The sequence below is a fragment of the Rana temporaria genome, chromosome 2 (genome assembly GCF_905171775.1).
Source record: "Rana temporaria chromosome 2, aRanTem1.1, whole genome shotgun sequence".
In the NCBI taxonomy this organism is placed as follows: Eukaryota; Metazoa; Chordata; class Amphibia; order Anura; family Ranidae; genus Rana; species Rana temporaria.
Window position 1 is genome coordinate 21,913,008 of NC_053490.1, and position 24,787 is coordinate 21,937,794.

Genomic DNA, 24,787 nt, shown 5'->3' on the forward strand with positions numbered 1-24,787 from the left:
CCAAAACATGTGATTACCTCTGAGTTCATGTAATTGCAGTAAGGGGTAAAGTTTTATACTACAGCATACAAAGACATTCTCAGGAAACTGTGCACTTCCAACCTTCTAAAAACAGTTTAGGGAGGCCCTTTTTCGTTCCAACGTGACTGTGCCCATGTGCACCAAGCCAGCTCTGTAAAGACATAGTTTGATGTGAAGGAACTCTTGTGGCCTGCACAGAGCTCTGAACTTAACCCCACTGAATCAGAGATAAATCAGAATGCTAACTGCAAGCCAGGCCTCTCATCCAGCATCAGAAGCTGGCCTCATAAATGCTTTTTTTAATTAACGACACATATTTCCACAGACTCACAAAACCTTGTGGAGAGCCTTCACTGCAATAGGGGACCAGCTTGTAATGCCCACGGTTTTGGAATAGTATGCCAACCAAACTCATATAAATGAGTGATGGTCAGGTGTTCTACATTTGGTCATTTAGTGTATAAGTAGGCAACATTAGAGTAAAGTAAAACTTGGCCAAACATGAAATGCTGGTCAAGATTCAGAAAGTCAGGCCCTCTTAAACAATGGTTCTCAACCCTGTCCTCAAGTACCCCTACAGGCCATGTTTGCAGGTTTTCCTTTATCTTGCACAGATGCTTTAAATCAGAGTCAATAGCTTGGTATTTGGACAGCTATTTTATCTAAGAGAAATTCTAAAAACAAGGCCTGTCGGGGGCACTCGAGGACCGGGTTGAGAACCACTGCTCTAAAAGACCGAGCCCTTTTCGGTACAATTGCTCACCCATGATCTCAACCCCATTTCCACCCTTGCTCTGCACACTGGACTCTATCTAGTTACACCCACCCCTCAACGACTCAAACGCAACCAAGTTATCATAATAGACCCGGGGACTAAAGCCAAAACTACAGAAGCTGTAGCAGCTACCGCAACCACCTCTCAGCCCCACTTCGAGTGAAAAATAGTTGCACTGCTTCAAATAAGGCTCCACCATTGTGGAGGTTCTGCAGAGGTCAGCTCGGCATTCCAAGGTGTTACCAGTTTACTCGATTTGAGATTTAATATCTCTCAGGGCACGATCTACTAGTCACCTGACCACGATCAGCTTGGACGGGGGGCCGACCCCGTAATACACCAATAGAACAATAAACAGGGTTTATTATTCAGCGTAGTTAGCAAGGTGATTTTAAGGGAATATTAAAACTGGACAAAATCAATAATGCTGTGGATCAATATTCACAGTGTACTGCAGTTCTATTCAATCTCTTAATCTGGTAAAATGAACACTCTGACAAAGCGTGGGAGAGAGTCATACCAAAGGGGCCTGAATCTTTATGCATCTTAATTACAGTAGAGGTATTGCAATGGATAAAGGCATAAATTGTAACTTGAACATGCATCTTTTTTAATTTTACTTATTGGTCTTCTAACCACCAAATGAAAGGACATTTTGATACAACCCAACATGGAATATGTATGAAGCTGAGAACCCAGGACGAAGCCGAACATGCCATGAGGACACTCCTTTAAAATACTGAAAGCATGCCTCACTCCCTGGAGCATTTCAATTTTGAACATTTCAAATGCATTTGATCTTTCGTCTATCCTACCAATGGTGCAGTGCTCTCCATTCCAGCCGGGGCTGCATTCGCATTTGCCATCTCGACACGTTCCATGCTCGTTGCATCGTGGATGACAGGCCCTCTGGTCACAAGCAGTTCCCATCCAACCCTCGTCGCAGCGACAGCTGCCTCCGATACACATGCCGTGACCTCCACAATCCGCTGCGCAGATTTCTGTTGGAGAGCAGAAAAAAATGCAAATAGAACATGAAAATAATAACCAAAAAGTGGAGCTCAAGCAAAAATAGTTTCCAACAGAGTGATTGAGATTTTTTTTTCCCGTTAATCTGTTTAACTCAATGGAACGATTTTGCCATCACATTCTATCCTGACAACACAAAAGAAGCTGAAAATGTCTCCAACGGCTATAAAAACATTGCTCTTATTTTTAGTTATGACAATAGAATTGGGATTTAGGAATTAACCTTTTTATATATGTTTGACATCCCTTTCCTTTTGTGTCGTGAATAAGCTCTCTTTGTTTTTAATGTTTCTCTTTAATTGTCTTTTTGGAAAATGTTTTTGTATTGTATTTAAAATGAATAATAATAAAAAAAAAAGCTTGCAGAGATTATGGAGCAGATCCACAAAAGAATTACGCCAGCGTATCTATTGATACGCCGGCGTAATTTTAAATTTCCCACGTCGTATCTTTGTTTTGTATCTTCAAAACAAGATACGACGGCATCTCGGGTCGATCTAAGATGCAATTTTTCGGCGGCCGCTAGGTGGCGTTTCCGTCGAATTCCGCGTCCAGTATGCAAATTAGCTAGTTACGGCGATTCACGAACGTACGTCTGGCCGGCGCCTATTTTTACGTCGTTTGCGTTCGGCTTTTTCCGGCGTATATTTAAAGCTACTATTATGAGGCGTACTCAATGTTAAGTATGGCCGTCGTTCCCGCCTCGCAGGGATTTGCGTAGAATGATGTCACCATCGTGAGCATTGGCTTGTCCCGGGTTAATTTCGAGCATGCGCACTGGGATACCCCCACGGACGGTGCATGCGCAGTTAAAAAAAAAAAACGATGTTTACGTCGGGTCACGACGTATTTACATAAAACACGCCCCCATCACAGAGATTTGAATGCCCCGCTATTACGCCGCCAAAGATACGCTACGCCGCAACTTACGGCGCGGATTCTTTGTGGATTCGGAAAAAAAAAGTAAGTTACAGCGGCGTAGTGTATCTTAGATACGCTACGCCCGGCGGATAAATGCGCCGCTGTACGTGGATCTGCCCCTATAACTCTTCCTTTTACAACTTAAAGGGGTTGTAAAGCTTGTTTTTTTTTCACCTTAATGCAGCCTTTGCATTAAGGTGAAAAAACACCTTTCTGTCTGGTCCCCCTGAGCACCCGTTTTGCTTACCCGAGACCCGAATTCTCATTGGGCGCGATCCCGCGTAGCTTTCACTGAGCTCTAGTCAGCTCTTCATTGGACGATTGATAGAGCAGCGCAGCCATTGGCTCCGGCTGCTGTCAATAAAATTCTGTTTTATCAAGTTTTATTTATGGACTTTTTTGTTTTGCACATTATCACTATTTGGTGTGTAACTGAATGAGTTGTTTGTAAATTTTTACCCTCAGAGCCGGTTCACACTGGGGCGACTTGGGATCCGACTTGAAGTCGCCTCAAGTCGTCCCAAGTCGCGCTGTCGAGAAAAACAATGCAAGTGAATGGGAGCGGTGTTAATACACACGACTCGAGTTGCTCCGACTTCAAAAGAAGTTCCTGTACTACTTCAATCCGACATGTAGGCGATTTGTACCCATTGATTTCAATGGAAGTCGCCTCCAAGTCTGATCCAAGTCTGATCATTGTCTTAACTGAAGCGACTTTCCAGGAAGATAACATACATTTCTCAGGCAAACCTCTCCCTCCCCTAGAGCTGATTGTTGTTTGATTGGCCACTGGAAAGTCTCATGTCCTGGAGACGACTTCAAGTCGTGTTGTAAATCGCCCCAGATCGCCCTGTGGTTCATGCTCAAGTCGTGTCGGAGTCGCCTCTGAAAGTCGCGCTGGAAGTCGTGTCGCCCTAGTGTGAACCGACTCTCAGCACTACTGTTTACCTTTATTGATTTATAACTGATAAAAAATGTTATATGCTCTGTTCTTTGAAAGCGGATGCTTATTTATATCTATATGTATTAAATTTTTCTGAGGCGCAGTGTATAGATCCCAATTGAAGGATTTTTATGAGATCTTGTGGTTTTAATGACAATGAGGTCACTGTACTCCAATGGCCTCCACACTCACCAGATCTCAATCCAATAGAGCACCATTGGAATGTGGTTGAACAGAGATTCGCATCATGGATGTGCAGCCGACAAATCTGCAGCAAATGCGTGATGCCATCATGTCAATATGGAGCAAAATCTCTGAGGAATGTTCCAACACCTTGCTGAACTTACGCCACAAAGAATTAAGGCAGTTCTGAAGGCAAAACTAGCAAGGTGTACCTAATAAAGTGGCCAGCGGGTGTATAATCTCAAATCCAGGATAATTTTTTAATTCCTTTAACCTTGCAACAGTTTTCCTGCTCTTTGGCTTGGTGGGGAGGAAGCCAAATGGTCTGCATAGTGCCCCAACCTCAACCCCAGGGAACACCGTTGGGATGAATTAGAACTCGCATTGTAAGCCAGGTCTTCTCACCCAACATCAGTACCCAACCACACAAATGCTCTTTTGGCTTAGTGGGCACAAATACAACAGAGACACTCCAAAACGTTCATGAAATTGGTCCCAGAAGAGTGTAGGCTGTTATAGATTCAAAGTGTTGGGGGGGGGGGGGGGATCTCAATATTAATGCCCATGGTTTAGGAATGATGGGCCAGATTCAGAGAGAAATGCGTTACGCTGCGGCAGCGTAACGTATCCCATTTACATTACACCGCCGCAGGTTTACAGCGTAAGTGCCTGATTCACAAAGCTCTTACCTGTAAACTTGCGGCGGTGTAACGTAATTCCACTCGGCGCAAGCCCGCCTAATTCAAATGGGGCGGGCACCATTTAAATTAGGTGCGTTCCCGCGCCGAACGTTCTGCGCATGCTCCGAATTCAAATTTCCCGACGTGCATTGCGCGAAATTACGGCGCACCAACGTTTTTTTAAATGTGACGTGCGTTACGTATTCCCGGACGTCTTACGCAAAGAAAAAAAAATCGAAATTCGACACGGGAACGACGGCCATACTTTAACATGGCTGATCTAAAGATAAGCCATGTTAAAGCAGGTGTAACTTTGCGACAGGTAAAGACGACTAGCGACGACGTACAGGATTGTGACGAACGCGCGGATCTTCGTGGATCGCCGTAACTAGTCATTTGCATATTCTACGCCGACCGCAATGGCCTCGCCACCTAGCGGCCGGCATAGAATTGCATCCTTAAGATCCGACAGTGTAAGTAAAGTACACCTGTCGGATCTTATGGCTATCTATGCGTAACTGATTCTATGAATCAGTCGCATAGTTAGGACGGCCGGAACACAGAGATACGACGGCGTATCAGGAGATACGCCGTCGTATCTCTTCTGTGAATCTGGCCCGGGATGTCTACCAAGCTCATATAGGCCATATTATGTAGCTAAACAGCTAAAGGAAGAAAAAAGGCATTTCTTTACAGCTCAACACAAAAGGTAAAAGATATATAAAAGGAAAGAAAAGCAGCATGGAATTTCATCATAAAACCACGAACAAGAATTGTCTAGTTATTACTAGAAAGATATCACAGAAAGACAATTTTTCATATAAAAGAGAATGAAATTGACTATTGTTATCAAAACTCAGGATGTCAGCAGTGAGTTAAAATAGTCCAGACGAGAAAGGAGAGTAAAAAAGTTTTATTTACAAATCCTTAAATCAATAACACCACAGAGGATTACCAAAAAAAAAAAAAAAATTGTAGCAAACGCACTTGATGCAGACGATCGATCAGAAGATCCTCTTTCTCCAAAACAAGTTTGGTGGGCAACACATGGGGAGTTTCCACATCAATACCTCTCCATACGTATTGTAAGAGAGAAAGAATTCCTGTAGCTCATAGCACTAATCCTCTCAGACAATAAGAATCTTATAAGACGATTACAAAGAAGAGGGAAGTGAAAGGGAGAGTGAAGACGGGACCTGAAATTGTAAAAGGTCTCTCTTGATTGATTTGCCTATTTATTGCCTAATTCTGTCACACCGAAAAAAAAAAAAAAGCTTTTGTGCCAGGCAAAACCCGAATGGGAGAGTTGGGGAGGGGTGGGCAGCAAACTCTCCTCCGCTGAATGTTACAGAAGTCATATTTAATTAAAAACTAGTTAAGTGTGAAAACAATGCGAGGAGAAATCAGTGATAATGCAGTCGAGAGCTGCAAAGTCTGTTGTGTAGCTTGTTAACCTGCCATCCTGACGGAATTTCATTAATTTTTTTTTTTTTTTTTTTTTTTAAAGACCCTATGTTCTCAAGATAGAATATTTTGCTCATCTTAAAGGTATGTGATTTCTGACAGGTCTATATTTGTATGCGCAAAATGAAAAGCATGAGGACCTTCCTACGGTTAAAGCGGGAGTTCACCCAATGATGTTTTTTTTTTTTCTTTTCCCCTTCGATGGATGCTCGTTTTGTCTAGGGGAATCGGCTAGTTGTTTTACCGTACTTACCATTTTCGAGATGCATCTTCTCCGTCGCTTCTGGGGTATGGGTCTTCGGGAGCGGGCGTTCCTTCTTGATTGACAGTCTTCTGAGAGGCTTCCGACGGTCGCATCCATCGCGTCACTAGTAGCCGAAAGAAGCCGAACGTCGGTGCGGCTCTATACTGCGCCTGCGCACCGACGTTCGGCTTCTTTCGGAAAATCGCGATGCGATGGATGCGACCGTCGGAAGCCTCTCGGAAGACTGTCAATCAAGAAGGAACGCCCAGTCCCGCAGCCCATACCCGGATGCGGCGGAGAAGATGCATCTCGTAAACGGTAAGTACGGCTCATATTTTTAAACAACTAGCCGATTCCCCTAGACAAAACGAGCAGGAATCTAAGGGGAAAAAGTGTTCTGTATGGGTGAACCCCCGCTTTAAGAGCTACTAGGATTAAAATGAAAGGGGAGACAAGTACCTATATTTGTGAAGCACATGAAGGGAAAAATTAGAACCAAAATATTTGATGAGCATCTTAAGAATTCATTGAGAATTGCGACTACATCCATCGAGCCATATTTGTTAGTTTATCAAAAACAGTGTTAAATATTCGCATTCGTTTTAGGTTGTCCTCTTTTACTTTTATAATAATTTAAAAAATTATAAAAAAAATATTTAGTTTTTATTACTCAGAAAGGCACATATATTAGTGAACGTTAACTTGTGATCTACCAGACTTTCTGCTAATCTTATTGATTATGGGGGTGATTCAGAAAGAGTTAGGCCGGCGTATCAGTAGATACGCCGACCTAACTCGGAATCTGCGCAGACGCAAATTTAAGCGTATTCTGGAAACCAGATACGCTTAAAGCGGAGGTTCACCCATACATAACTATTTTTCCCCTTAGATGAATGCTCGTTTTGTCTAGGGGAATCGGCTAGTAGTTTTAAAATATGAGTCGTACTTACCGTTTACGAGATGCATCTTCTCCGTCGCTTCCGGGTATGGGCTGCGGGACTGGGCGTTCCTATTTTGATTGACAGTCTTCCGAGAGGCTTCCGACGGTCGCATCCATCGCGTCACGATTTTCCGAAAGAAGCCGAACGTCGGTGCGCAGGCTCAGTATAGAGCCGCACCGATGGATGCGACCGTCGGAAGACTGTCAATCAAGAAGGAACGCCCGCTCCCGAAGACCCATACCCGGAAGCGACGGAGAAGATGCATCTCGAAAACGGTAAGTACTGCTCATATTTTAAAACAACTAGCCGATTCCCCTAGACAAAACGAGCATACATCTAAGGGGAAAAGAGAAAAAAAAAAACTTAATTGGGTGAACTCCCGCTTTAAATTAGGCTCAGATACGAGCGCCGAAAGTGTCGTATCCTAAAGTGTAATTTTTAGGCTGACCGCTAGGTGGCGCTTCCATTGTGGTCGGCCTAGAATATGTAAATGAGTCGTTACGCCGATTCACGAACGTACGCTTGCCCGACGCAGTAAAGATACGCCGTTTACGTAAGGCATTTTCAGGCCTAAAGTTATTCCATCAAATAGCTGGAATAGTAATGTTAAGTATGGCCGTCGTTCCCGCGTCGAAATTTGAAAATTTTACGTTGTTTGCGTAAGTCGTTCGTGAATAGGGCTGGACGTAATTTACGTCCACGTCGAAACCAATAGGACCGTGCGGCGTACTTTGCCGCAATGCACACTGGGATATGTACATGGACGGCGCATGCACCGTTCGTAAAATACATCAATCACGTCAGGTCACCCCCCATTAACATAAAACACGCCCCCTCAGCCGAATTTGAATTAGGCGCGCTTACTCCGGCCCGATTTACGCTACGCCGCCGTAACTTAGCAGGCAAGTACTTTGTGAATCATGTACTTGCCTCGCTAACTTACGGCGGCGTAGTGTAAACACGATACACTACGCCGCCGCAAAGTTAAGGAGGGCTTTCTGAATCCAGCTATATGTATTTTAAGTGTGTCCCAAGACAATTCTTCTTCTTCCAAAGTGGCCCAGGAAGGTCAAAAAATTGGACACCCCTGGCTAACAGCCTTTTTCGACTTACCTGAATATGCCGTCACTTGACTACCTACCCTGCCTCCTCTGGGAGTGAAGATTGGACTGAAGTCCACCGTTGACTGGTTTTGTTGTCCCCCTCTTGTCTTGAAGTTATTATACTGTCACTTAAGAACCTTGTGAGCACCCTGAACCTGCACCCAATGGGAGGTGTCCAGGTCACCAGGCAGCAACGTGGGCACTTGAAGGATTCTCATAGTCTGCAGTCCATAGAGAGAAGATTTGAGACCTGGTACATCGCGACCATGGTTTTATTGGGTTTAAAGGAGCACATGGGCGTTTTCTTTAAATTACTGGAGAGGTGGGTGAGGGTTTTGTCCCAGGAAGGTTAGTAGGGGGTCCTTGACTTCCAATTATAAACACATAAATTATAAATGGCAGGAGATGGATACATTGTTGTCCTTTGGCGTTTTCCCACATTGTGGAGAGATATGATTTTGCATGTGTATTGATTTAATGGCTAAACAGTAAAGGTGTATCTCCTATTTTCAAGCTTTTGAGGTGAGAGTAAATGAGTGAGTGAGAAACTTATATAGCGCAACACATGCCCACTGAATCGCCTCTGAACTTTTTGATCTCAGAAGAGATGGGTTTTGATCTTTCTTCTGAAGGCCAAGTGGTTCACCTCCAATCGGATGGTGGTTGGTAGAGCGTTCCACAGTCTAGGTCCTTGGACTGCAAATCTTTGTTCTCCTTTGGACTTGTATCTGGCTTTGGGTGTCATTTGTGGATTTGAGGACCACCTATATCTCTCAGGCCCTGTACACACGTCTGAGAAACTTGACGGGCAAAACACATAGTTTCGCTCGTCGAGTTTCTTGTGAAGCCGCCGAGGATCTCGGCGAGCCAAGTTTCCTAATTGACTAACGAGGAAATAGAGAACATGTTCTCTATTTGGCTTGACGAGTTCCTCGTCGGTTTCCTCGGCCAAATGTGTACACACGACCGGTTTCCTCGGCAGAATACGGCTCCCATCGAGTTTCTGGCTGAATTCTGCCGAGAAACTCGGCCTAACAGTTAAGTGCCGGACTTTGATTCATGTGTTCGGATAACTCTCAGAATGCGTTCTCCTTTTGAACTGTCATTTCATTATCATATTATATGGAGGATTGGTTTTAAGGTCTTTTAATATATTGAATTATGCTAGGCACATAGTACAAAAGCATTATGAGTATCTGCTTTTCTAAGTAGCATTTTAGATGGACAGGTCAACAGCAGCAGCCCTTCAACATTTTTCCAGCACAGGTTTCCTTGCATAAAAAGAAGCAGCGTTTCCAAGACAACTGAAATGTTTCAATAAATAAAATGATTATTTTTTTGCATCAGAAAACAAATCTCACTGCCGCCTGGGAGCCCGGCCACCGCCATCCACCCCAGCCTTGTTGCAGGAACATCACTAGCTCCACAAGCTGGAAAGTCAACGCATTTCAAAAGTAAAATGTTCGCGCAAGATACTTTCTAGTTTTCAGAGTATTTATTGAAGTGAAAATAAACTCATCCACTTTTTGCATTGAAGCTTTATGACTAAGCACACTATAGCGCGAACATGGCAAAGCATTCTGATGATGACCCGCTGTGATCATTTCATTTCGTACTTCAATAAATACTCCAGAACCTGTCAAGCATTGTAAACAGACCCTTTTTTGTTGAAATTTTTAAGCACTTAAGCTTTTATTTCAACTTAATACAATTTACAATGTGCTTTAAAATAGAGGACTATTAACTTATTGACTTATTAATAAGGTTTTTCTTCTCTGATGAGATGAATTTACAAATAATGAGAAGTGTGCTTCTGTTCTTTCATCTGTTTTAATAGTGGGTAGCACAATAGGAGAGGCCTAAAGGGGGTGCATAAACGAATTCCAGCCCGGATGAGAAGGCAAGGGGATAAGAACCCCCTGAGTACTACAAATTATTGCGCATGCAGCGGCTGTACATGGGGCAAGATATCAGTAGTAATTGGAAATTCCAACAAGAAAATCATGGATTTTTTCTGACGGAATGTTGGCTCAAACTTGTGTTGTATAAAAACGGTCACACAAATCTTGACGGAAATTTCGAACTGTCAAGAACGCGATGACGTACAACGAGCCGAGATCAATGAAGTTCAATAGGCAGTTCGGAGTGGAATTTCCGACAAGAACTTTTTCTGTTGAAAAAAAAAAAAAGAGAACCTGCTCTCAATCTTTTGCTGGTGGAAATTTTGTCAGAAAATGTTGGATGGAGCCTACACACAGTCGGAATATCCGACCAAAAGCTCACATCCAACTTCTTTTGACGGAAAGTGTAAAAAAAAGTGTCTTTCATAGCGAATATCAAGTCAAAGCTTGGCATACATGCAGGGCCGCCATCAGGGGGGTAAAGGCAGTACACCTGTAAGGGGCCTGACCAGAACCCCTACTTTTTTTTTGGCAGCTCCCCCACCTCAATCTGCTGAGGCAGCACCCCCCGTGGCTTCAATTCGCGCCCCCCAGGTTCTGAATTTGCGGCACCCACCTTCTGAATTTGTGGTGCCCCCTTCTCAATTTGTAGCACCCCCCGCCTCTCAAATCACGACTCCCCTGCCGGTTCTCTGCTCCAGGGGGCCCATGTCTGAAGCTGTGTAAGGGGCCCCAAAATTCCCGATGGCGGCCCTGCATACACATGCAAGCTTTAGGCCAACAAACCGTGGACGGCTCATGATTTAAGATACCTGCAGACATAAGATGGCTCTCTGCCCCCTCCCTCCTCACCTTTTTCCATTGACATAACCATACATGCTCAGCCGACTGTTGTGTATAAGTTTGTAAAGCACTCAGCAATGCTCCGAATAAAACTTAACCTAAGGGTTATCACATTGTTCCTGCCCATCCATCTACCACCATCTTTAGAAGAAAGGAAAACGTACACACATTTCTCTTGAACTGAGTGATGCATGACTCGTTATATGGCAGGCTGTAGCAAGCGGCTTTGCTCTAAGCCAGTTCTATTTTCTTCTATTAGAGCTGACCTGATTAGTATAGAAGCCGTCTACTGGGGTTTGGAGAGATAATGAGATAACAACACACAATAGGTTCTTAAGAGCAAAACTTAATTTGCCAAGTACAGTTTGCTTAACCCATTGCGCATATTACAGTTTTATAACTGGCCATCTATATAACAGGTCATGTGAATTCAGGGTTTCCATGGAAACCCACTTCAGCCTTCAGTAACCGACCAAAAAAAACATGATAACCAGGAGGGAAGTGGCTCCTACCCACTAGATCATTGTGTTTACCTGACAATTCTCTGGGGACACAGTTATCGGGAAAGCAAGGTATTTTCAGCAACCACACATTTTCATTCATTATTGCAATGTTTGCCTTAAAGTGATTTTGAATGGGACTTTTATATATGTTTTTTCCAGCTCTTCCAAAATTTGATATGGTTTTAACCACTTCAGCCCCGAAAGAATTTACCCTCTTCCTGACCAGAGCACTTTTTGCGATTCGGCACTGCGTTGCTTTAACTAACAATTGTGCGGTCATGCGCCGCTGCACCCAAACAAAATCGACGTCCTTTTTTCCCCACAAATAGAGCTTTATTTTGGTGGGTGGTATTTGATCACCTCTGCGGTTTTAATTTTTTGTGCTATAAATAAAAAAAAGAGCGATAGTAAACTTTCCTGACATTACTATTTTTTAGAGGCCCTGGGGTAGGTTATGCCACAATGTACAAGTATGCACAGCATATTAGCACATTAGTGTACACATTTTCAGACTGAGCCCTCCAGTGCTGCGCTGTGATGAATCCGGCGGGGCCCGGGCGCTTCCATCTTCACCCGGTCTTCCTTCTGGGTTCTGTGTCTTTGGTCACTTGCCTTGGCCGGGCTGTGTTTATGTCATTCCCACGCATTTATTTATTATTTATAAAAGGCCCCATCAAAATCCTCAGCACCAGGCCCATGATGTTCTTAATCTGGCCCTGCTTAGAAGGCAAGCTCCTTGAGGGTGGGAACGGATGGAAATGTACAATAGGTAAAGCACTGCATAAATTGTCGGCACCAGAGCTTTTATTCTCAGAAAATAGGTGCAGGAACTCAACCACGACCACGTTCAGATTTCACAAACAGTAGAAGGGTCTTAAAGGAGCATTAAATACCAGGATTGCATTACATACAGAGTGCAGAGTTCAAGGGTTACACACAGAGTGCAGAGCTGTCACTTGTAAACACAGAAACCAGACTTCTGTGTTTACAAGTGATTGTGGTGAGCAGGCACCAAAGGGTCTGAGCCAGAGGTGGTGGAACTGAGTTCCCCCAAGTTCCCCCTGAAAGAAAGGCCTGGTCGGCACTATATAAATACCTGTTATAAATAAATCATTTCTCAATCCAGCAAAAAATGGGACTAGCGTCTAAATAGTAGGGGTCTAAACAGACCTAACAGTGACATTTACACAGTAATCAGTGCATTTATATAGCACGGATCGCTGTCAATGGTCCCAAAAATGTGTCAAAAGTGTTCGATCTGTCCGCCATAATGTCGCAGGCCTGATAAAATCGCAGATCGCCACCATTACTAATAAAACAATTGCAATAAACCTATCCCCTATTTTGTAGATGCTATGGGCCAGATTCTCAGAAGAGATACGACGGTGTATCTCAGGAAAGACCGTCGTATCTCTGTTTTTGGCCCCGGGTATCTATGCGTATGATTCCTAGAATCATTTTCGCGTAGATCCGACAGGTGTAAGTCACTTACACCGTCGGATCTTAGATGTAATTGTACGCTGGCCGCTAGGCGGCGTTTAAGTTCAGTTCTCATTTGACTATGCAAATGAGCCTGATACGCCGATTCCCGAACAAATTTGCGCGTCGTCGTCGTTTCCGTAAGCGTAAGGTTACCCCTGCTATATGAGGGGTAACCTTACGCCAGTCCGCCGTATGCCATGTTAAGTAAGGCGTCGGGTCAGCGTCGTCTTTTTCCGTCGGTTACGTCGTTTTACTAAGTCGTCCGCGAATACGACTTTACGTCAATGACGCTCACGTCGGCGTCATTGTCGTTTTCCGTCGTGAGCTGGAGCATGCGCACTGGGCTATTTTTCCGCTCGGCGCATGTGCAGTTCAATCGGCGCGGGGGCGCGCTTAATTTGAATACAAGCCGCCCCCTTTGAATTACACGGCCATACGCCGGGCCATTTACACTACGCCGCCGCAAATTACGGAGCAAGTGCTTGGAGAATACGGCACTTGCTCGAGAAAATTGCGGTGGCGTGGTGTAAAAGGCTTACACTACACTGCCGCCGATTCTATGAGAATCTGGCCCTATACCTTTTGCGCAAACCAATCAATATACGCTTATTGCGATTTTTTTTAAACAAAGATATGTAGAAGAATACACATCAGCCTACACTGACTAAAAAAAAAAAGAAAATATGGGGATATTAATTATACCAAAAAGTACAAAATATATATATATATTTTTTCAAAATTGTCGCTCTTTTTTTTTTTTTGCGCAATAAAAAATAAACGCAGAGATGATCAAATATCACCAAAAGATAGCTCTATTTGTGGGTAAAAAAAAAAAACTTAATTTTTGTTTGGGTACAGTGGGCCGGATTCAAGAAGCAATTGGGCCTGTGTAACCATAGGTTACACAGCGCAATTGCTTACTTGCCCCGGCGTAACGAGTGCTCCTGATTCAGGAACCTTGTTACGCCGACTGCAGCCTAAGATCTGCGCGGCATAAGGCTCTTATGCCCGCATATCTTAGGCTGCATTCTTGCGGTGGACGCTAGGTGGCGTTCACGTTGTGCTCAGTGTATAGTATGCAAATTGCATACTAACACCGATTCACAACGTTGCGCGAGCCCTGCGTACGCAATTTACGTCGTTTACGTACGGCGGTTTTCGCGCATTTTACGTATACCCGTCGTTCCCGCGTCGCGAAATTCGAATTTTACGTACTTTGCGTAAGTGAATCGTGAATGGCGATGGACGCCATTCACGTTCACTTTGAAGCAAATGACGTCCTTGCGACGTTATTTGCCGCAATGCACGTCGGGAAAGTTTCCCGACGGAGCATGCGCGCTACGATCGGCGCGGGAACGCGCCTAATTTAAATGATTCCCGCCCCCTACGGGATCATTTAAATTGCGTGCTCTAGCGCCGGGCATTTTGCTGGCGCGCCCGCGCAATTCACGGAGCTTCTGCTCCGTGAATCAAGGGCAGCGGAGCAAATTTGCGGGGGCGCAGGGCAAAAACGTTGCCCTGCGCCTCCGTAAATAATGGGCAATTCTACCTGAATCCGGCCCAGTGTTTCACAACCGCACAATTGTCAGTTAAAGCGACGCAGTGCCGTATCGCAAAAAATTCCCCCGGACCTTGAGCTGCTAAATCTTCTGGGGCTGAAGTGGTTGAGAATGACAAATAAAGATATAGGATTTTTTTTTTTTTACTATCTATTTAAACCCCCAGAAAGCAGCACAGAAGCAATAAAAAAATTAAATAAAAAAAAAGGTACAACACACATTGATATGACATAACAACCTGGCTGTGATCTACAATTATCAATATTCAATATTTCATTAATTATTCCTACTGCTGCTCAGAGGGACAGTGAACTTGGTCTTCCTTTGTGTTCAAACACACATCCATGTATTTAATAAATTCTAATCCTAGCCTCGCTAAATCAATAAGACAATGCTTATTGAACGCTGTAAAGCAGGAGGAAAAAAAGAAAAAACATTAAAAAAAAAAAAAAAAAAAGGAAGCGGTGAATGGGTGTCCAAGTTTGCAGATTTCAAAGAACGGCTCTTGAGAAGGAGACTCGTTGCCAGGGGCCATGATTGGCTTTTGACCTCCCTCTATTTCAAGATCTGAAAAAAACACTTGTCCTTTTCGCAGCTATCACAAGGGGCCAATACAGAAAGGAGAAAAAAACGCAAGCATTGTAAAAAAAAAAAAAAAAAAAATTGGACAGTCTTTACAATGTTTCTGAAGTTCTTTTTTTTTCCTCCCAGATTGCACATTTGACCTTTTGACAATATTGTGAAAGCAGCTTCAATGGCAGAGGATTAAGGAAAAGCTAAAAATCGCACCAAGTCCCCAGAGTGACCAGGCATGGCGCAGGGGGCGATGTCAGAGCACTGGACGGGTCTCGCTTATTTCCTGTGTTAACAGTCTTTTCATTAGAGTGGAGGACCGGGCAGGAGAAGAATTCTTATTCAGATGATCGGAGTTGTTTGCTCAACTCTTTAGAAAAGATTTAAAGGGGTTGTAAAGGAAATGTATTTATTTTTTCATAATAAGCATCCTTTACCTGCAGACATTCCTCTTTTCACTTCCTCATTGTTCGTTTTTGCTCAGAAGTTGCTCTATTTCTTCTCTGTTCTGTTCACTTCCTGCTTGTCTGATTTTACTGACCACCGTGAAGGGAGGCTTTACTGCGGTGGTCAGTGACGTGCTCGCCCCCTCCTGGGAACTACATCTGTGCGGCAGAACGCTCTCTACGTGTTAGTGCCCATTCACACCTAGGCGTATATACGCCTGTAGCGCGACGCCGCAGCAGCCCCTAAGACGCTGGAGGGATGATTTTACATTGCCCTCTATGAAGATGGTTCACATCTCCACGCGAAACGCTGTACGCCTGCCGCCTTAAAACAAGTCCGGGACCTTTTTTTCAGGCGGCTTTCGGCGTTCGGGCATAGCCCGACAGTGTAAAATCACCCCTCCAGCAAAAAACAAGGCTGAAAAACGACATGTTTTGTCGCCGCAAATCGCGGGACAAAACGCCTATTTAATGACGCCGCATATCGCCGACGCAAAGGTGTGAATGCAGCCTTAGAGACTTCAAGGAGGTGTGAATTACTGGGCGTGCCGCAATGCATACTGGGAAATGTAGTTCTTACATGAACGAGCGCCGCAAACCAGGAGGTGAATGAGAGAACAGAAACTAGAATGCCGGAGGTGATATAGATGAAGGAATTTAATAGGTATTTACTTGTTTTTTAACAGAATCATTACACTATTCTGTCTGTCTATCTAGCAAACATTAACCACTTAAAGACCGCCTCCTGCATATATATATATATATATATATATATATATACACACGTCGGCAGAATGGCACGTCTGGGCACAAGCACGTACAGGTACGTCCTCTTTAAATGCACAGCCGTGGGACGACGGCGCGCGCCCGCGACACGGTCCGAAGCTCCGTGACCACAGGACCCGCTGGAGTCCCACGATCGGTCCCCGGAGCTGAAGAACGGGGAGAGCTGTGTGTAAAACACAGCTTCCCCGTTCTTCACTGTGGGGCCGTCATCGATCGAGTGTTCCCCAATATAGGTGAACCACAATCAATGACATCACACCTACAGCCACACCCCCCCTACAGTTAGAAACACATATGAGGTCACACTTAACCCCTTCAGCGCCCCCTTGTGGTTAACTCCCAAACTGCAATTTTCACAGTAAACAATGCATTTTGTTAATGCATTTTTTGCTGTGAAAATGGCAATGGTCCCAAAAATGGGTCAAAATAGTCCGAAGTGTCCGCCATAAAGTCGCAGTCACGAAGAAAATCGCTGATCGCCGCCATTAGTAGTAAAAAAAAAAAAAATATTAATAAAAATGCAATAAAACTATCCCCTATTTTGTAAACGCTATAAATTTTGCGCAAACCAATCGATAAACGCTTATTGCGATTTTTTTTACCAAAAATAGGTAGAAGAATACGTATCGGCCTAAACTGAGAAAAAAATTTTTTTTATATGTTTTTGGGGGATATTTATTATAGCAAAAAGTAAAAATATTAATTTTTTTCAAAATTGTCGCTCTATTTTTGTTTATAGCGCAAAAACTAAAAACCGCAGAGGTGATCAAATACCACCAAAAGAAAGCTCTATTTGTAGGAAAAAAAGGATGCCAATTTTGTTTGGGAGCTATGTCGCACGACCGCGCAATTGTCAGTTAAAGCGACGCAGTCCTGAATCGCAAAAACTGGCCAGGTCCTTTACCTGCCTAAAGGTCCGGGTCTTAAGTGGTTAATTTTAGGCAAAATATTTTTTTTTCCTTTACAACTCCTTTAAGAAAGCAAAACCAACTTCCGTGGGGGCAGGTAATATTGAGCAATCGGCTGCTATCGTTCTTTTTTAAGGAAACATCATACCTGGGCTCCATTCGGAATATCCACTCAATTTAAAAGTATAACTTTACCCATAGTAACTTTAAAAAAATAAAAAATAATGCTCTTTAGCAAGGATCATACATTCCACATAATTATGCTACCAAAATGAGTGTGTGCTGTAAATTGCCTCCAGCATCACTCCTGTTCCTGCTTGCTGAAAGCTTCCATTTTGCTGTAGCCCAGAGCCCCTGAGCAGCAGTAACTCTTTAGGCTGTCAGCAGAGCTCTAGTGGCTCTGATTTCCAGCACAGTTTACGTCGTCATTATACTGCGGCAGGTTGGCTCGTTCCGGCGAATCGCCGTAGCTGTATGTCGGCACCTTTAACAGCTATAGAAGGCACGCGCTGCATGGCGGGGGGGGTCTGATGCTCGCGGCCGTGATGCCTGCTGGCCACCCGCAATCGCTCCATAGAGAGCCAGAATGGGGGTCTTTCAATGTAAACAACCAGATCTCCATTCTGACAGGGGAGTAGAGTGATCGTCTGTTCCTAGTGATCAGTAACAGCGATCTCTCTGTACTCCCAGTCAGTCCCTTTCCCCCCACAGTTAGAAAACACCTCCCAGGGAACACATTTAACACCTGGATCGCCACTAGTGTTAACCCCTTCCCTGCCAGTGTCATACAGTAATCAGTGCATTTTTTTTAGCATTGATCGCTGTATAAATGTCACGGTCCCAAAAATGAGTGCCAAAAGTGTCCAATCTGTCTGCCACAATGTCACAGTCCCGCTAAAAATCACTGATAACCACCACTAGTAAAAAAATAATTATAAAAATTCCTATAAATCTATCCCCTATTTTATAGACGCTATAACTTTTGCAAAAAACAATCAATATACGCCTATTGCGATTTTTTTTTTACTAAAAATATGTAGAAGAATACGTATTGACCTAAACTGATAAAGAAATTGTTATTATTTGGATATTTATTATAGCAAAAAGTGAAAAAAAAATATATATTTTTTTTTAATTGCTGTTCTTTTTTTGTTTATAGCGCAAAAAATAAAAACCGCAGAGGTGATCAAATACCTCCAAAAGAAAGCTCTATTTGAGGGAAAAAAAAGGATGTTGCACGACCGCGCAATTGTCAGTTAAAGTGACGCAGTGGCGTATCGCAAAAAAGGGGGAAAATCTTCCGGGGGCTGAAGTGGTCTTCCGCATTGTGTAAAAAGACTGTTTGATCCTGACTACTCTGATCCTCCCCTTATTTTACTGTCCCCAATCCTCGACTACTGCAACTCCCTCCTGATTGGCTTACCTTTAAAAAGGCTATCCCTCTTTAGTCCAACATGAATGCTGCTACCAGACTTATCCACCTTACAAATCACTCAGCGTCTGCTACCCCTCTCTGCCAATCCCTCCACTGGCTGCCACTCACCCAACAAAATAAATTCAAAATACTAACAACTTACAAAGTCTAGCCTAGTCTCAAAATAGAAACCAAATTGTCCTCATTGTTCCTCCCAAGATCTCTTGCTCTCTAGCTCCCTCGTGACCTCCTCCCATACTCACCGCCATGACTTCTCCCGAGCCTCTCCCATCCTTTGGAATTCCCTACCCCAACCTGTCTGACTATATCCAACTCCATCCATTTTTAGGCGTTCTCTTTAGAGAAGCCTTTCCTGCCACCACCTAACAACTGTACTTTAATTTTCTTTATCAGCTCATCCCCCACAGTTATTAACTTTTGTATCACTTGAACCCCCCCCCCCCCCCCTTTCTAGATGGTAAGCTCTAAAGAGCAGGACCATCGTATTCCTCATGTATTTAATTGTGGTGTAACTGTACTGTCTGCCCTAATGTTGTAAAGTGCTGAGAAAACTGTTGGCGCTATATAAATCCTGTATAATAATAATAATAAAAAGAGTGCTAAAAGCTCTTGAGGGATCATCAGTGGGTCTGACACTTCAAATTCCTTGGTTGGTGTCTCCAAACACAGGAGAGGCATCAAAAGATGTGACAGGAGTCACTTTGGGTGGGGGGCCCATGGGACCCAGTATCCCTTGGGGTTGGGAAAAATGTATTGGTTGGTGTCTCAAACACAGGAGATGCATCAAAAGATGTGACAGGAGTCACTTTGGGTGGGGGGCCCATGGGACCCAGTATCCCTTGGGGTTGGGAAGAATGTATTGGTTGGTGTCTCCAAACACAGGAGATGCATCAAAAGGTGTGACGGGAGTCACTTTGGGCGGGGGGGCCCATGGAACCCAGAATCCCTTGGGGTTGGGAAAAAATCCTTGGTTGGTGTCTCCAAACACAGGAGATGCATTAAAAGGTGTGACGGGAGTCACTTTGGGCGGGGGAGCCCATGGAACTCAGAATTCCTAGGGGGTTGGAAAAAATTCCTTGGTTGGTGTCTCCAAACACAGGAGATGCATCAAAAGGTGTGACGGGAGTCACTTTGGGCGGGGGGAGTCCATGGAACCCAGAATCCCTAGGGGGTTGGAAAAAATTCCTTGGTTGGTGTCTCCAAACACAGGAGATGCATCAAAAGGTGTGACGGGAGTCACTTTGGGCGGGGGAGTCCATGGAACCCAGAATCCCTAGGGGGTTGGAAAAAATTCCTTGGTTGGTGTCTCCAAACACAGGAGATGCATCAAAAGGTGTGACAGGAGTCACTTTGGGCGGGGGAGACCATGGAACCCAGAATCCCTAGGGGGTTGCGAAAAATTCCTTGGTTGGTGTCTCCAAACACAGGCGATGCATCAAAAGTATACCTCTGACAACCCAATAAATGTACCTGCCAGTCTCCTGCGGGACCATGCAATGACAAAGGACTTCCAGAGGACTACCTGGGATTCTCTCCTTCAAACAATAGGCTAACTGGGGGCTGCCTGCATCTCCTCTGCCCTCATTTAGAATTTCTTCTGTTTTATTGATCTGCTGCCAGCCACTGCTGTTTCAAGGGACTCTCTGGACTATGAAAACAATTGATTTAGAAGTGCAGGCTCCTTTAAATGGCTTAACAAAGTATGAGACACATATATCATTTTGTATTTTTAGCAGAGGGGTCATAAAGGTGAAGGGCATAGTAAAAGAAAAAAAAACGTGTCCCCTGAATCGGTACTTTACATTTTCCGATATTATAATGCTGTATCAAGTGAGTACACTGCCTGTGCATTAAACATAATTAGGCAATGGAAAAAATGAAGCCTGTATGCCTTTAAACACATCTACGGTCAGCCAGGGTCCGCTTTTGATGCTGCTCCATAGTACATACAGGTGAGGTTCGCATTTGGCGAGCAATGATTCCCTTAATACCATGCCATTATGTGCTTTGCCATTACTAGGAAGTACATTTTTTTCCCCCCCAAACAATTCAGTGCAATTATGCTTTGTTCCATAAATGCATGTGAATGTTCTCCTACTTTTAGCGGAGTGGCGCTCAGAGACAGATGTAGCTTTTCATTGTGTGGGCTTTAGAAGTCTTTATAGTCCTCCCACAACTCCTGCCCTGTAAGCTAATGTCAGAGACCATCTGTTATTGTTCTGTATATGTGAATTAACTGTTGGAGAATAGCCTGTTATTGGGACATTGTCAATATGGAACAGTAAAAAACGAGAGGGTCTTATGTAGAGGAGTACCCAACTACCCAACTATTACAACTAATCAAGCTTTGCATGCTTGTCTCCTATAATGTAGTAGGCAACAAAGGGGGAATCTGACACAGACTCTGCTTGTGGAAGGTCTGCATTTGATCAATGAGGTTTACAGGATGCTGCCAACATCATATATCATGAATATACACTGTATACAAACACACAGTATATATGTAATATATCATAAGGTTAACCTCTCATGTCTAAATAAAAAAAGTGTGGGCTAGAATCACGTACCTGGGCGCATCTTTGTGCGGGCGTAGCGTATCCGATTTACGCTACGCCGCCGCAACTTAGACAGGCAAGTGCAGTATTCACAAAGCACTTGCTCCGTAAGTTGCGGCGGCGTAGTGTAAATTGGCCGGCGTAAGCCCGCCTAATTCAAAGAAGGCTGGTAGGGGGCGTGTTGTATGGAAATGAATCGTGACCCCACGTAAATGACGTGTCTAACGAACGGCGCATGCTCAGTATCACGTCAAATTTTCTCCCTAAGTTACGCCGGCTCAATGCTTAGTCGACGTGAACGTAACCTACACCCATCCCCATTCACATACGACTTACGCAAACGACTTAAAATACGACGCTGTTCCGACGTCCATACCTTAACATGACTTACCCCTGCTTTATAAGGGGTAAAGTTACGCCGGTCGTACGCCTTACGTAAACAGCGTATTTTAATACGCCGGGCGCAAGTACTTTTGTGAATCGGCGTATCTAGCTCATTTGCATATTCGACGCGGAAATATACGGAAGCGCCCCTATCGGCCAGCGTAAATATGCACCCAAGATACAACGGCGTAGGAGACTTACGTCAGTCGTATCTTGGCGGAATTCAAGCGTAACTGATTCTAAGAATCAGGCGCATAGATACGACGGCGCTCATTCGGACATACGACGGCGTATCAGTAGATACGCCGTCGTAAGTCCTTTGTGAATCTGGCCCTGTGTGTTCACCCAATCTGCCCATTTATCATCAGAGTGGGGGACATCCTAACGTCGTCATTATTGCAAGCCAAACTTCAAGCCCTCTGGCTGCAGAATCGAGATGTGGTTCTCCACCTGAATCAAGCCAACTCCTAAGGCATTTCCCTCTCCTCTCCACAGGCACAAACATGCAAGTTTGCCCAAGGAAAACCTTAAGGGGTTGTAAAGGCTTAAGCTTTTTCTTTACCTTCATGCATTCCAAAAAACCTTCTGAACCTCACCTCGATCCAGTGATGTGCACAAGAGCTTTGGCTCTCCCTCCTCACCTATCTATCTAGAAAATAAAAAACAAACCTTTACAACCCCTTTAATGTACATGGACGTTTTACAACCTCTCCTGTACAATTGAACTTGACAGATAGTAGGCGACGTTTAAAAACGTCCGTTTTGCTGCGTTTACATGCCGCATTTACGTTCAGAAGCGTTTTTTTCCAAATAGTCCAAAAAATTTAAAATGCCTGCTAAATGTGAGCTACCGCGTTTACACGCTGTTACAGGCGATTGGTGTTTCAAATGCTTCTGAAAATCCGTCCTAGGCATGACTATCCCAGTCATTTTTTGTTTTCTTTCCAAAAAATGCTTCGAAACTCAACTGCCTATAAACAACCCTGCGTACATGTACTGATAAGAAAATATAGTGGAGTTCAGGAGCAACTGAAAAAAAATGCCCAACTGCTCCTAAACGTCCGTTTACCAGCAGCAGTGTACATGAAAGTCTTATGGGCTTCCAACCTTGTGATTGGACCAGTATGACCATGTCCCTGTGCACAGCCAGCTGCATAAATACTACTAAGGTTTGGAGGAACTAGGGTGATCTTAGTGCTACTGAACCCCATTGGGATAAGTTTGGGATGCGGATTGTGAACCACTTCTAGTCCACCATCAGTACCCAACTCTCACAAAAACCCTTTTAGCTACATGGGCACAAACTTCCCCACTTCCAGAAGAGTCGAGATTGCTAAAGCCACAAAGCTGATGCCACCCCCATAGTAGTGCCAATGGATCTGGAATGGGATAGTCATGCCTCATGGTATGCCCATGGTTTTGGAACGGTCAAGTGTCCACAAAAATGCATCTACAAAGGTCTATGCATGAGACCAAATAAAGTAAAAAAGATCTGGTTGCAAAGTATGAAGTATTTTCTACAAAGGTCTATACATGAGACCAAATTAAAGATAGATTTGGTTGCAAAGTATGAAGTATAATATACAGGGGGCCAGTGGTGTCACTAGGGGGTGGCTTTTGGGGCTATAGCCCAGAAACTGACATCATCACTCACTGCCCATCCTCTCTCTGGTGACCCTGACCTAAGGAGTGGCTCTTTGGGGACCCTGATGTAAGGAGGTTCTCTGGGGACCCTGATGTAAGTGGGGGGGGGGGGCTCTCTGGGGACCCTGATGTAAGGGGGGGCTCTCTGGGGACCCTGATGTAAGGGGGGGCTCTCTGGGGACCCTGATGTAATGATTATATATAATGTAATATATATATATATATATATATATATATATATATATATATATATATATATATATATATATATATGTATGTATATGTATACACACACAGCGGCCCAGATTCTCAAAGGGCTTACGATGGCGCCGCAACGCAATGTGCGCCGTCGTAAGTCCTAATCTGGGCCGTCGTATCTATGCGACTGATTCTTAGAATCAGTTACGCATAGATAACCATTAGATCCGACAGGTGTAAGGCTCTTACGCTGTCGGATCTTAAATGCAATTTTTTTTCCGCCGCTAGGTGTCGCCTCCGTCGTTTTCCCGGTAGAGTATGCAAATTAGCAAAATACGCGAATTCCCGAACGTACGCGCGGTCGACGCAGTGAAGTTACAACGTTTACGTTAGATTTGCGACGTGTAAAGTTGCCCCTGCTATATGATGGGCAACCAATGTTAAGTATGGCCGTCGTTCCCGCGTCGAAATTTAAAAATTTACGTCGTTTGCGTAAGTCGTCCGTGAATGGGGCTGGACGCCATTTACGTTCACGTCGAAACCAATGACGTCCTTGCGACGTCATTTAGCGCAATGCACGTCGGGAAATTTTAGGGACGGCGCATGCGAGGTACGTTCGGCGCGGGAACGTGCCTAATTTAAATGATCCACTCCCCCTACCCGGCTCATTTGAATTAGGCGGGCTTGCGCCGGGGGATTTATGCTACGCCGCCGCAACTTTACAGGCAAGTTCTTTGTGAATAAAGCACTTGCCTGTAAAACTTGCGGCGGCGTAACGTAAATGACATACGTTACGCCGCCGCCGTTTTACACCCAGATACGAGAATCTGGGCCTGTATGTATGTATGTATATATATATATATATATATATATATATATATATATAAAATTTACATGTGTATGCCCGCCTAGGTGTATGACTTTCTTTACTTTGCCGCTATGGGCTCTAGCCCCAGATCTTTTGTAAACCTAGCAACGCCCCTGCAAGGGTCTATGCATGAGACCAAATAAAGTCAACGAGATTTGGTTGTAAAGTATGAAGTGTTATCTACAAAGGTCTATACATGAGACCAGATGAAGTAAAAGAGATTTGGTTGCAAAGTATGAAGTTATCTACAAAGATCTATATGGGAGACCAAATAAAAAGAAACAGACATTTGGTTGCCTAGTAAGATTGCCCTTCCAAATGAGGAACGGAAAGCTCCGTATCTGGCCATGCAAGTTGAAAGACGGTTATTCTTTTCCAGCTTCTATCTCATAAGGCCC

General features: G+C 44.1%; 1 protein-coding gene across 1 annotated transcript in view; it reads right to left on the reverse strand.

The window, feature by feature from the left end:
- Positions 1-24,787, reverse strand: part of LOC120928194 (teneurin-4) — a 307,285-nt gene that overhangs the window by 137,932 nt on the left and 144,566 nt on the right. Inside the window, exon 10 of the mRNA XM_040339303.1 lies at positions 1,612-1,797. Coding sequence (XP_040195237.1) covers positions 1,612-1,797 — 186 coding nt within the window. The remainder of the gene's footprint in view (positions 1-1,611; positions 1,798-24,787) is intronic.